This window comes from Aquila chrysaetos, chromosome 13, assembly GCF_900496995.4.
Source record: "Aquila chrysaetos chrysaetos chromosome 13, bAquChr1.4, whole genome shotgun sequence".
NCBI classification, from domain to species: Eukaryota; Metazoa; Chordata; class Aves; order Accipitriformes; family Accipitridae; genus Aquila; species Aquila chrysaetos.
In genome coordinates, this window is record NC_044016.1 from 4,347,838 (window position 1) to 4,363,337 (window position 15,500).

The window sequence follows — 15,500 nt, forward strand, 5'->3', positions numbered from 1 at the left end:
ATTTTCAATTGTCACATCAGTTTCCTTTTAGGGGTGTAAAGAAAGCAGCTTGGTTTGTATTTGGGTTCTGTTATGCAGAGATGAGATCTGAATGCCAATTCACAGGTCTAAGGATATTTATTACAGGTACGTTTATAAAGCTGATAGTTTGAAATGCTCATCTTCAAAGCTACTAAGTGCAAATTCAGTGGTTTTGGAAATTTTGCTTGTGATGGTGGGGATGTCAGTTGTCTCCTATTTAGAACAAGTTAGTAATCAAAATAGTTGCTAGAACTTAACAGCAAAAAAATACACAAAAAAATTCTTTCTGAAAATCCAGTTTGGGTATGGTCCTGTTTTTTCTGGTCTCAAGTGGCTTTGGCAGTGTAACTGCATTTTGAATTAACTAGCCTTTAATGAGTTAAAGTAGCAGTGTGCATTCCCCAGGTCTCAATTTCAGCAAGTACAAGTCTTTCTAAGTAGTTGTCTTATGAAAAATGTCTGCATGTGAAACACGTGCACAAACTGTTTCAGTAATCGTTTAAAACATTTTTCTCCTGCTGCCTTTAGATTCCTTTTCTAAAAACAGTAATTCATGCTGTTTTCTAATGTTTACAGTTGTGCCCTCTTACTGCATGTATTGGAGATGAGTATTCTGTAACGTACACCTGTCATTTAATTGTCCAGAGTACTCATCTCAGTTTCTTTCCTTTAACCATATTTACAGCATCAGTGCCTTTGTAGACCTGCGCCTCTAGACATGTTGGGTACCATATTTTTGGAACTTTGCTGCTTATGATAACATGTGTCTGCTACTGTGCAAACTGTTCAAGTTTGGATATATCAGTAGTGATACAGTAAAGTAGGGTTACGAGTTATCTTTTTGTCTCCTAATAATTGTACTAAATGTTCCTGAAATATTAGTGTCTTTGATCTTCCTTATGGATTTATTTATATTTAGTTACTGAAAAAAGTCAAATAGTAGCCATGCAACTGTCTCATGATGTCCTGTACTTATGGGAGGTTTGTCCTTTGATCTAATTAAAATCTTTTACTGTGCCTTCTTTCAGCCTGTGAAGTTAGCAGTTGTGTGCAGAGATGGGCAGTTGCATTTATTTGAACATATCTTAAATGGGTAAGTTAGTATTCATCCTGAGGGTGTCTTTGGGAAAGGTCTGGGGTTACTGTAAGGCAAAGTTCAGTCTTGTCGTGCTGCTGCCTTTAAGTTCTTGTATCTCTTCACAAACCAGGTTCCAGCTGTTCTTTGTCTTGGGTTACTGGACACATTTTTGGAGAACTTACTTGTTGGGGCTGTGCTGCACTTTGATATTAAGCGTTGCTTTAGCCAAGATTTTGTGTGTCTGTACCTCATCTTAGCCATCTGCAAAAGGTGTAAACTGGCTGAGTTTGCTGAGGACCTGCTAATGAAAGGTGCTTAGATGTGCAAGATATTGAAGTGTTTAAGCTAAGCCTCTTGGAATTTTTTCATTCCTTTCTTTTTTCTTTTTTTTTTTTTTTTTTCCCCCCCCAGTTATTGCAAAAAACCTCTAACATCAAACTGTACTATCCAGATAGCAACGCCTGGAAATGATGGGGACTCCACACCAAAACCAGTCCCTATTCTAGCAGCTGCGTTTTGCACAGACAAACAGTCTCTGCTGCTTGTGTATGGAAACACCTTACAGCCCATCATAGAGAAAGTGGTATGTAAAACTTACTGGACGGGTTTTGGATTTTGTAATATGGACTGCATACTGCTCTCAGGTGGAGGGAAATTTTTTTTTTTTTAAATTGTACAATGAGACAAAGCTTATTCCTTCCCCCTTTTCTGGGAGCTATGTATGACTGTTGCCCCTGAGCTGTTTTGAAAGGCTATTGTATTCTTCCATTCTTTCAATTAAAATACAACTTCATAATATTGCTGGCTGTTTCTTGCCATTTCAGCTGTTACTGAGTTAGGCCACTGAAACTGTTTTTAATACTATTTCAGTTTACCTGTGTGAGCTTCTTTGGAGAGCATAGAGATCTGGTAATAAAAGGCAGATGTTCAAAGCAGCTGCTGTTCTCAAGTGAAAAAAAATTCATTCTACTTTATACCTCTGGAGTTTGTTCTCTTCTTTAAGTAGCGTAATGAATCACAGCGGTGAATCTCACATATGTTAACTGGTTTTGTTCCTGTCCTTCTAGTCTTTGAACACCGCTGAATCCCACGTATGTTTGATAAGGGACATCCAGAAGGTGTTGTCACTTAAAACAGATGTTGCTCTAACAAAGGTGAGCTTTGCATGAAATGTGATTTTGTTGCTCCTCTTGTTTTACTTTGGAAATGGTAGAATTCACTGGTCTCTTAAAATGAGGTTGGATTTCTGGATGGAGTGCTCAGAGCTGCAGTGGTAGGTACAGATGTCCATAGCACTCAGGCAGGTGTGGGTGCTTCATGGCTGCAGTGTGTCCTAGTATGCTCTCACACACAGTGAGCCTCCTGTAGCTCATAGCAAGTCCTGTTCTCAGCAGGTCTGCTTGATAGACAGGGCTGGCTGATGGTATCTCTTCTGCTTGAGATCAGTCCTTCCCCTAGAGTTGGTCAGTTTGTACAGCCTCTCTGACCCTGATGGTTTGGGGTGAAGTTGGGATGGCTTTGTTTTAGAGTTTACATAAAATGTAATGGAGCCTTAAAGGGCATGCCCTTTTGGCTCTTTCTCGAGGTGGCCTTCACGTGTTCCTACTCACAGGGATTTGGCGCCTGCAAATGTGAGCTTGACACTTAGATGGCAACAGTGTCCACTGAGGCCATTTGTCACCATTTTCTCTCATGAAGGATCCCCTGGGGGTTTAGAGGCAGGCTGTGAAGTTCTTAATCAGTGTGCATATTCAAGGCCTTGAAGATTTGAAACACTTACAGTGTCAGTGAAGTGAGCAGACAGCGCTGCTTTTCTAACCCTCAAGTTACCTACTGGGTCTGGTGTTCCATCAGCCAGGTGGGATTTTGTGTTGATTCCTCAGTCCTGGAGCTGGTGGGTAGCAGAGCTGAAATGCAGTGAGAGCTGTAGGAACTCCCTGGCATGCAGTGATGATACCAATCTTGGTTTCGCTTTTTGCTGAATTCCAGTGAAGACGCATTTCTCTTGGCTGTCTGAGCATGCCTTGTGGGGAGAAGGTCAGTGATTAGTGTTGTGAGCAAAGGGGGTAGTATTTTAACACTATTGCTGTTCTACAGTAAAATTCTTGAGCTACGAAATAAAATTTTTTTACTTTTACACACAGCATATGGAAGTTGCTTTGCTCACTGTAGTAGGTTATATTTGTATTACTTCAGTGGGCACCCAGCAGGGTTCCCACAAGTACAGAAGTTTGGGCAAGTGCTTCAAAAAAAGGCCTGCGCAGAAGCACTGTGGTTAAAGAAGTGTTCTGGAAGTAGCAGGTAGCATTCTTGATACTCTGGAAGTGACATACTCCCTTACATCTTCTGTGGGTCAGGGGAGCACTTTGTTATTAAATACATTGCTTTTAAAATTCGATCTACTTTGTGTTCATTGAAGATGGATACCATAGCTTGTTTGGTATAACCTGAGGTTGCTCAGTTTGTCATCATGATCATAGTCTAATTCAGACTACTGAGTTCTGCATCTGAGCAATCCCTAGAAGAAAATCTGTGGGATTGAAGTGAATAGTAACTACCTTTTACATTGTGCTGCTGTTTGTGATCAGTTCTTACCTTCCAGTGGAAGCTGAATTAATCTGCATGCTGTTTATGGGCCTGACTATTAGTACGCTTGGTATCTATTGCTAGCAAGCATCCAGATATTTGTTGCTGGATGAAAACGCTTAGTTCAATGAGTGTTGTGGAACAAACTTGTAAGAAAAATGATTCACAGGTGATTCCAAAGAGACCGTTGCTTTAGTTAATTATGAAAACTAGCTGATGTTGCTTAAGGTTATTAATTGCTCTTAAAAATGCAGGATTTTTCTAACATATATGTCAAGAAAATGGGTTGTGGCAGGCTGGTTTTACAGTGTATGTGAGAGTCTCGGAATAAAATCAGTATTTTAAATTGGAAGAAAGCTCAAGATACTAGCAATTCAGGCAAGTATGGTTATCTCTGTCTACTAGGTAAAGACACCTGTTGTGAACTTGGACACCAAAGTTCTAGTGCCTGGCATTCCAGGGCATAGTACGGCTGTCAAAACTCCATCCTCAGGAAAGGAGAAAAAGAAAAACAAGAGGAAACCGGGAGAGACAGAGGTAAAGTGCTTCCTCTTTTAAACACAGCAATAATGGAGAAACTAGAATCATAAATCATTGTTATAACTTCTTTAGGTGAACTTGAACTTGCTTTGTTTGGTGTGGAAGCAAGGTTAATGATATAATCTTTTTGTATGAAAGACTTCCCTCTGCTCAAAACCTTTCCTCATTCAAGCCCTGTGTGCCTTGCCCATAGTTTTGCCATGTTGCTGCAGAAATTTGTCACACAGTTGTGTCTGTCTCTCTGTGCTAAGGTATATTACTGCTTTTCAGTCAAAACTTCATATTTTTTTCTTTTCTCAGTCTATTCTGCGTCAGTACATTTAAAAGAATATGCAAAATTTGTGTTATTTTCCAGCAGAATCAGAGGGAATCCCGTAAGTTAGGTACTTTGCTTGCAGCTGATGTTTCTGAGAAACTGCACTGAAACAGTACTGCCCTTGTTTACTGTCTGCAGGAAAGCATTGAACAGCGCCTAGAGGCATTGGATATTGACGTGAGCAAAGTAAAAACTCCAGGTGGCCTTCCACAAACAGATAGCTTTGCGGTACTTTTGGTCCAGGGCTTGGAAAGCAACGATGCAGAAATTTTAAATGTAAGTGTTACAAGATTGTTGTATGCTGTTTAATCTATTCACTGAGACTTGTGGGGAGCCTTCCTGAAAGCTGGGGAGGTTGAACAGTCAAGAACCTGTTGTTTCTTCCAGCTGCTTTTTGCTGCTTTGCTGCTCAAGGCAGTGGTATTATAAATGATAGTAGCAGTATTACTTTTTTGTTGTTATCTACCTTGGTTTCTGTGTCAGACCATGAACTTCGAGGCACTTCTGTTTATGACAAATTTGTTAGGTCACAGTTCAGATGTTTTACAAGCGATATTGCTAATGCAGCCATCTTCCCTTTAGCTTGAGCTGGAGCATAATCTGTGCTTAGTCTCCTGAGTGTACGGTTTCCAAGTAGATACTGTTTGAAAAATGCATTGATGATAACAGTTTCACTTGAAAAACTTACTGTTGCACTTGAACTAGGAGGAAATAATAGTTCTGGGGCAGGGAAATGGAATCTTAAGAATTTGATGCTGAATAGAAATTATTTGTCACAGATACTGCTGAAAGGCTTTTATTTACAGAAGTCAAGCACAGAAAATAGCAAGGGAAATTTTAATGTGCCTGTGATGCTTCATTTCTAACATGGGGTGGGTGGGCTAGAGGCAATGCTAGATTGTTTTAGATGGGTTAATCAAGTGTCTTATTTTGTTTATCGTAGCTAACTTGAAAAGTGGAACTCCTTTTTATAGTAAATCTTTTACTCGTTATTCTCATCTTAGCGTACAAAGGTAGTGGAGTAGGAAAAAAAGAGATTTAAAGCCAGGAATTTTTGGTTCTGCTCATTGCTCATACGCATCTTAAAATGGAATGATTCTCTGATCATGTTTTTCCATTTTAACAGAGAGTGCTTAACACAAGAAAGGAAAATGTAATAAAGAACACAGTAGCCAGAATGCCTATACATGCTGTCATTCCACTGCTGCATGAGGTAAGAGAGACTGCGTTTCTTGTACTGTCATACAAGCCACATTTGGTTTGCATTCTAGCTGGGGAAGACCCAGGATATGTCTCTTTATTTTTACCAATGAAATTGGTTTGGTAGTTTTACAGGACAGAAATTGTTCTTAATTTCTCTCTGATACACTCTCATCTTCTCTGGCTGAAGCTTAACCAGAGGACAAAGTGCTGTCAAAGCTAGGAATAGCATTAGATTGTGTAATATTATCTTAAATTATTATGTGGGGGGAAAAAAAAAAGAGGTTAAGCTAAAGCTTGTTTAGTCCATGGCAATTACCATTACATCTTCTTTATTAAAATGGATGATAATTTGAAACATGAAAATAGCAGTGCTAGCTAGAACAAGTTATATGAGCACAAATATGCTAGATACTCACGTGAGGGAAAGTGTGATGGGTTGACCCTGGCTGGTTGCCAGGTGCCCACCAAAGCTGTTCTATCACTCCCCCTCCTCAACTGGACAGGGGAGAGAAAATATAACAAAGAGCTTGTGAGTCGAGATAAGGACAGGAGAGAGATCACTCACCAATTACCGTCACGGGCAAAACAGACTCAACTTGGGGAAAATTAACTCACTTTATTACAAATCAACCAGAGCAGGGTAATGAGAAATAAAACCAAAATCTCAGAACACCTTCCCTCCACCCCTCCCTTCTTCCCGGGCACAACTTCACTCCCGAATTCTCTACCAACCCCCCCAGCGGCACAGGGGGACGGGGAATGGGGTTTACGGTCAGTTCATCACACGTTGTTTTCTGCCGCTTCATCCTCCTCAGGGGGAGGACTCATCACACTCTTCCCCTGCTCCAGCGTGGGGTCCCACCCACAGGAGACAGTCCTCCACGAACTTCTCCAACGTGGGTCCTTCCCACGGGCTGCAGTTCTTCACGAACTGCTCCAGCATGGGTCCTTTCCACGGCGTGCAGTCCTTCAGGAGCACACTGCTCCAGCATGGGTCCCCCACGGGGTCACAAGTCCTGCCAGAAAACCTGCTCCGTGGGCTCCTCTCTCCACAGATCCGCAGGTCCTTCCAGGAGCCTGCTCCAGCGTGGGGTTCCCACGGGGTCACAGCCTCCTTTGGGAACCCACCTGCTCCGGCGTGGGGTCCTCCCCGGGCTGCAGGTGGAGATCTGCTCCACCGTGGAGCTCCCTGGGCTGCAGGGGGACAGCCTGCCTCACCATGGTCTTCACCACGGGCTGCAGGGGAATCTCTGCTCCGGTGCCTGGAGCATCTCCTCCCCCTCCTTCTGCACTGACCTTGGTGTCCGCAGGGTTGTTTCTCTTACATGTTCTCACTCCTCTCTCCGGCTGCCAAATACTGCCTGTCCCAACTTTTTTCCTTCTTAAAAATGTTATCACAGAGGCGTTACCACTATCACTGACTGGCTCGGCCTTGGCCGGCGGCGGGTCCGTCTTAGAGCCGGCTGGTATTGTCTCTCTCTCTCGAACACAGGGGAAGCTTCCAGCAACTTCTTACAGAAGCCACCCCTGTAACACCCACCCCCCCCGCTACCAAAACCTTGCCACACAAAGCCAATACAGAAAGAAAAACAGAATGTGTACTTAGAGCAGTGAGTTTAGATAACACTTGGAAATTGAGGGGCAATTTCTTTCCTCTTTTGAAGATAGCTCAAGCCCAGTTGCTATATTTAAGCTTTGTGACATAACTTCGTAATAATTTTAAAAGGGATTTGGCTTCTGAACTGCTTGTTCAGTGATATTACGTATTTGGACAGAAATATTTTAATTATTAGCCTTATCTAGACATTACTTTGTTTAAACTGAATATCAATTAGTTGCTCTTGTTCTGTAAATGACATTCTGTAATGTAAGTTAATGGTTAGATTTATCTTGTATTTTAATGTGCTGGCCACAAGTAATATATAATTTTTACTTGTGTTACTAATCTTAACTGAATTATGCAGATGGCCTGGTTTTGAATGTTTAGACTTCCTTTAAGCATGTGTTGTGACACTTCCTCAGACTTATGTTAATGAGGTGCAGCGTTTCTTCTCTAGGACCTTTGTCAGAGAATCTAAGTGCAAGTGTTTGACTATATAATCTCAGTGGATGGACAGATCTTCATGTAACTGTCTTCTGCAGAGCTTAAGAATTTGTTCTCTGAAATAGCATTTATCTGATACTACCTTCACTTGTTTCCCCAACTTGTTCACCTTCTAACAGCTGCTTTACTAAACAGATACACAGACATACATAAACAAAGGGATTTCCTTCTACTTATTCCTGCCAGCTTTATATTTCCCTGGATATATTGCCTGTTAAAGAGTTCCAGTTTTATTGTAATAATGAAACTCAGCTTCTACAGGTTATCAGCCTGTGTACAGGATGGTAGACCCAGCAGTGTAATATTCTGGAGCCTGGCAATGGTTAATCCTAGCAAACTTCAAATGCCTGGAGATCTTTCCTCCCCAATATTGGGGCTGTCACATGGATGTAATGTTGGGTTTTTAAACTCATTATGTGTTTGTTACTTATTATTGACTGTTTTTGTCCTTTTAGCTTACGAAGAGATTGCAGGGCAACCCATACAGGTAAGAGACAACTCAACTACAGTTTAATTCACCTGAAACTTTTTTAGTGTGTGTGTTATGGTCCCTCCCTCCACCTATGTGATTGATTACCCTAGTAACTGTAAGTAAACTGCAGCATCTTGAGGTAAAAATTCTCACCTGATTGTGGGTACAAAGAGGAACTTTTATGAAGGCAGTGCTTTGTCAGGATGGCTGAAGTGAAATTAAAAAGTGAAAAGGATACGTGAAATAAGCATATAACCCTGAGAATGTGTCTGAACTCCCAGAATATTGACACTGCAGACCTGATCAATATGTAAAATAAAAGTAATTATCAGATGTATAGCTTGTTCAGTTTAATTTATTAATGGCAAATATATTTAGCCATCTCCTGGTGTTGTGTTTAATAACAAAACCAGCTTTTCATCATTGTGTCGGCCCCCCCCCCCCCCCATCTTGTTATCTTGCTAGCTTTGCTGAGACTAGGTGTCCTTAATTATGTTGGGGTTTTTTTAAATAAAAATTCTAGGTGGAGGAAAAAAGTAGCATGCTTTGATCTTCTATTCATGGAAACCTCCCATAAAAGATATCAGAAACACAGACCCCTGAACATGTCTAGTTTAACCCCTCACTTAAATGTCTGTTCTTTTCCTAACAAATAACTTAAATGGGTATTTCATCTGGATAGCCAAACTGTTATATTTCCATCTGTGTTTATCTTTTTATATAATGAAAGAGGACCACTTTCTGTAGAACTATTTAGCATCTAGAATGTGAAATGGGTGTTTCTCAGCCAGTATCTCTTTGATATCATTTATTTTTCTTTTCCAGTGCCTCACTAATGGTTCGATGGCTGAAGTCTGTTTTTACTCTACATGCATCCTACCTTTCCACAGTAAGTATTTTGCATTAATGCTAATGCACGTAACCGAAACTAGATTTAAATGCTTAAATATATGTATGTTCTTCCTTCAGGAATCTGTCTCCTGCTCTCCACATATGGCAGTGCCCAAATCAATGTACAGAGGGCTATACTTCTGCCACTTTTGCCGAATTGCTGCACACTGGTTATAAATTGTCTTAGTCATTCATGACATAATTATAGTCATCCCAAAGTCAAACCAAGATAAGTTATGTCATACCTGTGAGAGTTAGGGAACAAAATTACTGTCAAAGAGTAATCTAGCCTGTGTCGCTAAATCTTACAGAATGAAATTTGCCTTGCTTTTGTAATGCTCATCTTGAGACTATCTTGGGCATGGCTAGATTTATAGGGTAAAGGTGTGCCAAAGTTGGCAGGGTAGTAAGTAATGTAGCTTCTGGATTGAAGTCCAGCCTTGCCTTACAAGTAATGGCTTAAGAAAAAGGCTCAGTTAAGAAAAAGGCATTTTGGCACTGTTAGTCCTTCCTCCCATTTATTATAGGATTGCTGTGCATCAGAACTTGCACACGTTGCTGATGCTGCATTGGTACTCTGGTGTATATTCAGTTCCCATTTACACAGCTTTCCAAACAGTGCTTTGACATCTGTTTACGGTAGTGACTGTGGAAAGGAAAAGTAGTATAAGAACTGCCATATTTTGAAAGTAGATGATGTTTCTAAATGTGGCTAAATGTTAATTGATCAGGCTGCAGGTGGTTTCTGTGAACCCTCAGCTTTCCCTTTTGTCTAGGATAATGTGAGCAAGGATTGTTTGCCCCAAATGTACAAAGGTAGTTTAAAAATTTAAAAATAAGACATCTGTGATGTGTTCGTTAACAGCTTCATTTTTCTTCATCCTTCTCTCCTCCCAAGTTGCCAGACCTTATTCCTCAACTGGGAATGCTATACCAGTTAATGGAAAGCAGGGTAAAAACTTTGCATAAGCTTTCCCGTCTGCATGGAAGACTCTTCATTCTTGTCACCCAGGTGAGTTCCAACTAAATAACATGGGATGTGCAGAAGTATTATTTGGAGACTTAACGTCCTGTTGTGATTACATCTGATGGGACCTGTCATCAGGAACTTAATACAGCTGCTGTACAGCTACGCTGATAACACTCAAAGCAGTATGCTTAATTGACTAGTCAGTCCCTGCACACTGGAAGTGTAACACATTTTTTCCTGCCAAATGTGTCTACTAACCCATAAGTTTTAAAAGGGGAATAAATAGGAGGTACTGGGCCACTTTAGAGCAGATGCCTCTAAAATTTTACTTTGTCCTTCATACTTGTTTGGCTGTTAAACTACTACTATAAATTAATTAATGTGTGTTAAACTTGATGTAGACTTCATTTACATTGTTATGAGTTTTGTTGACTTTTAAGGTTGCAATATATGATTGCATCTAAGGCTAATCTGCAAATTCCCTTCAGGTTGCAGCATCAGAAACAGTTCAGGATGTAACTGAGGTTAATCAGACCGCAAAGCTGGTATATGAGGATGGTAAGTGTTGTATGCGGTGTAGCTCAGCTCCTGGATTCACGTGACGGCTGATACTTGATGGCAGTTCATCATGCTCCTGTGCTTATCTGTTAGTGTACAGTCTGCAAGTAGAGAGTTTCTGTGGGAAGTCCATGGCAGTAAAGTCAGTGGTTAATGATGCAGGCATCTTGTAGTTGGTTCTTCCTTCCTTCCTCCTCTCTTATTTCCTTTCATTCCCTCCCATCCCTTTCACAAATTAAGGTATCAGTTAATTGGAAGTTCAGTATGCTGCTTAACTGGCAACCTCAAATTTCTAGTGTTAGCTGCCCTTCAGCTAAGGTAGATACAGTCAAGGCACTTTTACATTTGAGTCAGCAGAATGTCAAGGTAGTGGATGTCTGTGTGTGCATGTACAATTCCAATTTGGCCTTTTTTTCTACTGCAACTTTATACTGTATAATCGTAACAGAAGTGACTTGTTCCTAATTCATGTTGATCAACCTAATCTTCAGGTAGAATTAGTGGTGGAATTGAAATAGCACAGTTTGGAGACTTAGCAACATGTGAGGCTGGGCTTTGTTTGCACAATGATATTTTAAAATCTATTCTCCAGACTGAGGGATTGTTTTCTCTTTGCAGAATCCTCGGAGGAGGAAGGCTCGGATGATGAGATGATTGCAGATAAAGACTCTGATGTAAGTGGAGTTAGATCAGGTCTTCTCCCATTTGCATGTGACTGTCAAAGTTCAAATGTTCCTGTTTATTTTTTCCCCAGGAAAACTGGGATGAAGATGAAGAAAAAGAGGAGCAATCTGATGAGCAAGACATGACTGTTGAAAAGGAAATCAATGGTGATTCTGATTTGGAACCAGAAAATGAGAGTGAAGAGGAATAACAGCACGAAAGAATAATTTTAACAGTTTAAACAAGTGGGCCACCAAACTCTAATTCTGGATCATCTTGCTGAAAGATGCCATATTTGCATATAGGGAGTGCAGACTCATGCACGGCCTGTGTGCAGAGGCACATGTGGGGCACTGTGCATTTCTGAATCCAGAATGTTTAACCATGCCAGCCTTCTCTCGCCCTATTTCCCTGCGCTTACTTATAGAAACATTTCTTCCACCTCATGGTCAGATTATGCCTGTCATGTGGACATGCATTTGTATCTCAAGTGAAATAAATCTGCCACCGCTGTTTGTGTGGTAAACTTGGTTCAGCTTTACATTGAATTTGTTTCAAATATTCAAGGATCAAAGACAACTGGTCTATACCTTCTTTCCATGCTTCAGTTAGCAATAGCAAGTGGGCATCCTGCTGCATTTTTAAAAAAAAAAAGAAATAGAAAAAAGACCAAAAAAAAAGATATTTTTGTAATATTTAAATTCTCTACTGAAATTCTTTTCTTCCCCCCGCATCCTTCATTGGTTTAGCCATGCATTGGCAATATCTAAATGACAACCTGACTTAAAAATAGCTTTTTCTTTTTTTAACAGATTTGAACTCAAGACTTTTATATGTACAAATCAATGACTTTTCTTGTGCTTCAAAAGGACATTAGAACTATCACTGGCTCCTAATTTTGTTTTAATGGAGGCTGTATATAAGTTTAATGCTAACCCAGAGGATAGACTGTGTTGAATTGGTTGGGGAGAGGGGAGTAACACAGGGAAATGAGAAGGTGAATGCTTGTGAATACGTAGCGCACAGCTATACCTTTATTACGGATTTTTAATCTCTCAGTGGCAGAACAAGGACAGCTATTTGCTCAGCTAATGGAAGCTGAAGTGGTGCAGACATTTTTAAGAGCAAAACAAGGTAAAGGTTTGAGCCATTCACCACTATATTGTACAATAATATATTTGTCTATAAATGGAGCTGTTGCAACTAAGTACCACCCTCTTTGTAAAGTGAATAAATATACATCTCCTTTACCAAATACCTGTCCTGTGGTGTTTGTTGAGAGAGACCTTAGGTGGCTAGGGGTTGTGGTTAAGGATGAGAAGCTGTTTGTAGAAAGCAGATTTCTAGCGGAGGAGGAAGCTAACATAAAAGGTTACAATGTTCTGCAAAGCATCTACTGTTATTGGTTTTTACAGTGTTCTGCAAAGCATCTATTGTTATCAGTTTCTTACCTCCCTCCATTTCAGTCCTATCTGTTGGTTTGTCTGCTGCTTGGGGGGTTGCATTGGAGTTGCAGCATTGCCTGAGGGTGTAGGGGATCGTGTCACTGACAAAGCTGGAAGAGACGTGTTCTGTCTTTCGGAGAGCTGGAGGTAGAAGGCCAGCAGTTGGAGGCTTCCAGTCTTTGGAGGGTTTTAACTGACAGTAAATTAGTGTCTTAATAATTTGTAAAGCTGGGCTCTTTTTTTTTTTAATTCTGAGATGCTGTGAAAATAAATGCCAACACTTGTGTGCTCTCTACTCACACAAGCCACCAAATTAGGCTGAACTGATGTGAAAGTTTTCAACCAGTACTGATGTTACGATATGCAGGCAGGCTTCAAATCGGGCAAAAGAGGGGTGTGAATGAAGGTCTGTTGCGTCTCAGGTGAGTGTGGGTCTGATGAGGTTTTGGGGTGTGGAATAACACAAGGAGCAGCTGTGTTTTGGTTGTGCAAGGTTCTACATGTATCTGTGTCCCAGCCTTTCCAGAAGTCAAAGCAGGAGCCGTGGGTTGGGGTCAAAGAGCAGGTTGAGTATCTTGTTGGCACTGTTTGGGTGTGGGGAGTGGTGGCACTGGAAACTTCCCACCACTCCCCATTGTACCTGTAAGGTAGGCATTACCTGTGTCCATCGTTTCAGTGCACCTGAAACCTATTCCAGGAGTCGAGCTGTGGGAGAACCTGGCAGCAGGAAGAGGAGGGGGATTTCAAGAATGTTTTGTTTGTTCTTTGGTCTCGCCGATACTGAGATTCTGCAAATCTGTTTCAGTATCAGACAGCAAGCTGGTAGCAGGGCTATGAGTTCTGGTCTCCTACTCTGGTGTTAGGACAGCCAGGTCACTCTGTCTTCTGAGCCCTCTGCCTGCATCATCTTCAAGCAGCTGTTCTGTGTGAAACTGTTTGGCTGTGGCAGCTGCAAGCAATTGGGCTGGTTGTTCCAAAAATCTCCCTCACCTTAGAGCTGATAACTGACAATTCTGTGCACTTTCTAATTCTTGCAACTATTTATGTGCAAAGTCAAGGTCGCAGCCAGCTGATGACTAAGCTGCGTCTTCGTTTTCCAAAGATGGAGCATTGTCTGGAGAAAGAGGTTGGAAATGGGGTAAGTCCTCCATTGCAGCCCTAATCCTGGTAGTTTTGGAGCAATGAAGAGATTAAGGAGGACAGACCAGCTGCTCATCCAGAGCAGCAGAGGTTGGATGAGGGTTTGTGTAAAGAGTCTGAGGTATGCCCAGAGCAAGCCTCTGTGCTTGAGCAGTCAACAAATCAGCGGGGTGGAGACTGAGGTGTCCTTTTGCTTTTATTTGCCTAACTAGTATTGTGTCGCTTTTATAGGTGTGTATTTCACATCTGTCCAGGCACCACTGCGCAGCATAAGGGATTTTTGTTTGCTGTTTTTCATGTGGTGATGGCCTTATTTCCAGTTTGTAAAAGTAAATAAACTTTGAATGTGATAAGGAGCAATACCATAGATGGCCAGGAGGTGTCAAACCAGCTCCACAAAAATTCCTTTGCGTGGAAGAGGAACCTGTGAATTGTGCCTTTGAGGATATTATGATCACATTGTTGCTAAATGCATCCTGCTGTAAGATGGTGTGGCTTTCATTCTCACCTCTCGTTATGGTTCTGCTTCCAAAGGGACTTAGTACTACACCAGGATGTGGTGCAAGAGGTGCTTTTGCCTGTCTTGCTAAATATTTCAGTGTTTCACCTGATTCTCAGAAGTTTGGTAGGGGAATAAGATCTGCCTATGTGGGATGTGCACCTGTGTCTGTTAAAGGTTCTGCTGTGTAAGGACTTGGAGTATAGGTGTTTTGCTCTTGGTCTCCCTGCATGCTATGGGAAGTGATTTAACTGATTTTTAAAAAAAAAAAACATTTTCATTCATCCTTTAAATTCCTTTTGCTAATGGCTATTCTGTCACAAAATCTCAATGACATGGGTTAAGAAGCAGCAAACAAAAGCAAAATGTGCTGTTGGAGGCAGGGTAGAGGAGGATGTGGAAAGGGAGAAAAGAAGGAAAGATCTAGGATGCACAACTAGTTCTCGGAAAATTCCTGAGTACTGGGAAAATCAGCATGTAGACATTTGCAAGCTGCATGTGAAAATTATGGAGATGGCATATAGCTTGATAGCCAAGTAGTAGTTTAGGCTGTCTTGTGATGAAACAAGCATTTGGTACTGTATTCACCCTTCTTTGTGTGGGAGGGAACTGTCTGGTGATAAGAAAAACTCATTCTGTGCACAGTTTTGCCTCTAAGAAACTCATCTGTGGCCTTTGGGATGTTGGTTCCCTGCATCCTGGAAGGAGGGGGCTGGAGAGAGATGGTTGTGGCAGACACTCTGTTTCCTTGCAGTTGTGTCCAAACTCACAGCTGTGAGAGCAGGTTTGTCCAAACTCACAGCTGTGGGACCTTGATGAACCATCCAGGAGACTCTTTGTTTCCCTGTTTTTTAGAAAAGACAGATGCTTTTCAAGTTAATTTATGGTGGGCGACTTAAAACTTCGGTTTTGCTTTAGAAGGTGGTATGATGAACCCTGGAAGGAAAAATTATTCCTCCTATCTTGAGTCTGTTAAAGTGGGTGACTGCTACTTTGGCTGGCAACCAGGTGGCA

At 41.3% G+C, this 15,500-nt stretch overlaps 1 protein-coding gene and 1 non-coding gene across 2 annotated transcripts in view; both read left to right on the forward strand.

The window, feature by feature from the left end:
* WDR43 (WD repeat domain 43) overlaps window positions 1-12,657 on the forward strand; it is a 31,926-nt gene extending 19,269 nt beyond the window's left edge. Inside the window, exons 7-18 of the mRNA XM_030034894.1 lie at window positions 1,050-1,114; window positions 1,511-1,682; window positions 2,167-2,253; window positions 4,091-4,222; window positions 4,680-4,817; window positions 5,668-5,754; window positions 8,304-8,335; window positions 9,146-9,209; window positions 10,110-10,223; window positions 10,670-10,739; window positions 11,358-11,413; window positions 11,494-12,657. Coding sequence (XP_029890754.1) covers window positions 1,050-1,114; window positions 1,511-1,682; window positions 2,167-2,253; window positions 4,091-4,222; window positions 4,680-4,817; window positions 5,668-5,754; window positions 8,304-8,335; window positions 9,146-9,209; window positions 10,110-10,223; window positions 10,670-10,739; window positions 11,358-11,413; window positions 11,494-11,613 — 1,137 coding nt within the window. The 3' untranslated portion in view covers window positions 11,614-12,657. The remainder of the gene's footprint in view (window positions 1-1,049; window positions 1,115-1,510; window positions 1,683-2,166; window positions 2,254-4,090; window positions 4,223-4,679; window positions 4,818-5,667; window positions 5,755-8,303; window positions 8,336-9,145; window positions 9,210-10,109; window positions 10,224-10,669; window positions 10,740-11,357; window positions 11,414-11,493) is intronic.
* On the forward strand, window positions 3,042-3,120 carry LOC115350531. Its single transcript, XR_003926482.1, has one exon. It is a non-coding gene; the product is annotated as a small nucleolar RNA SNORD53/SNORD92 (small nucleolar RNA).
* Window positions 12,658-15,500: the final 2,843 nt, after the last annotated feature.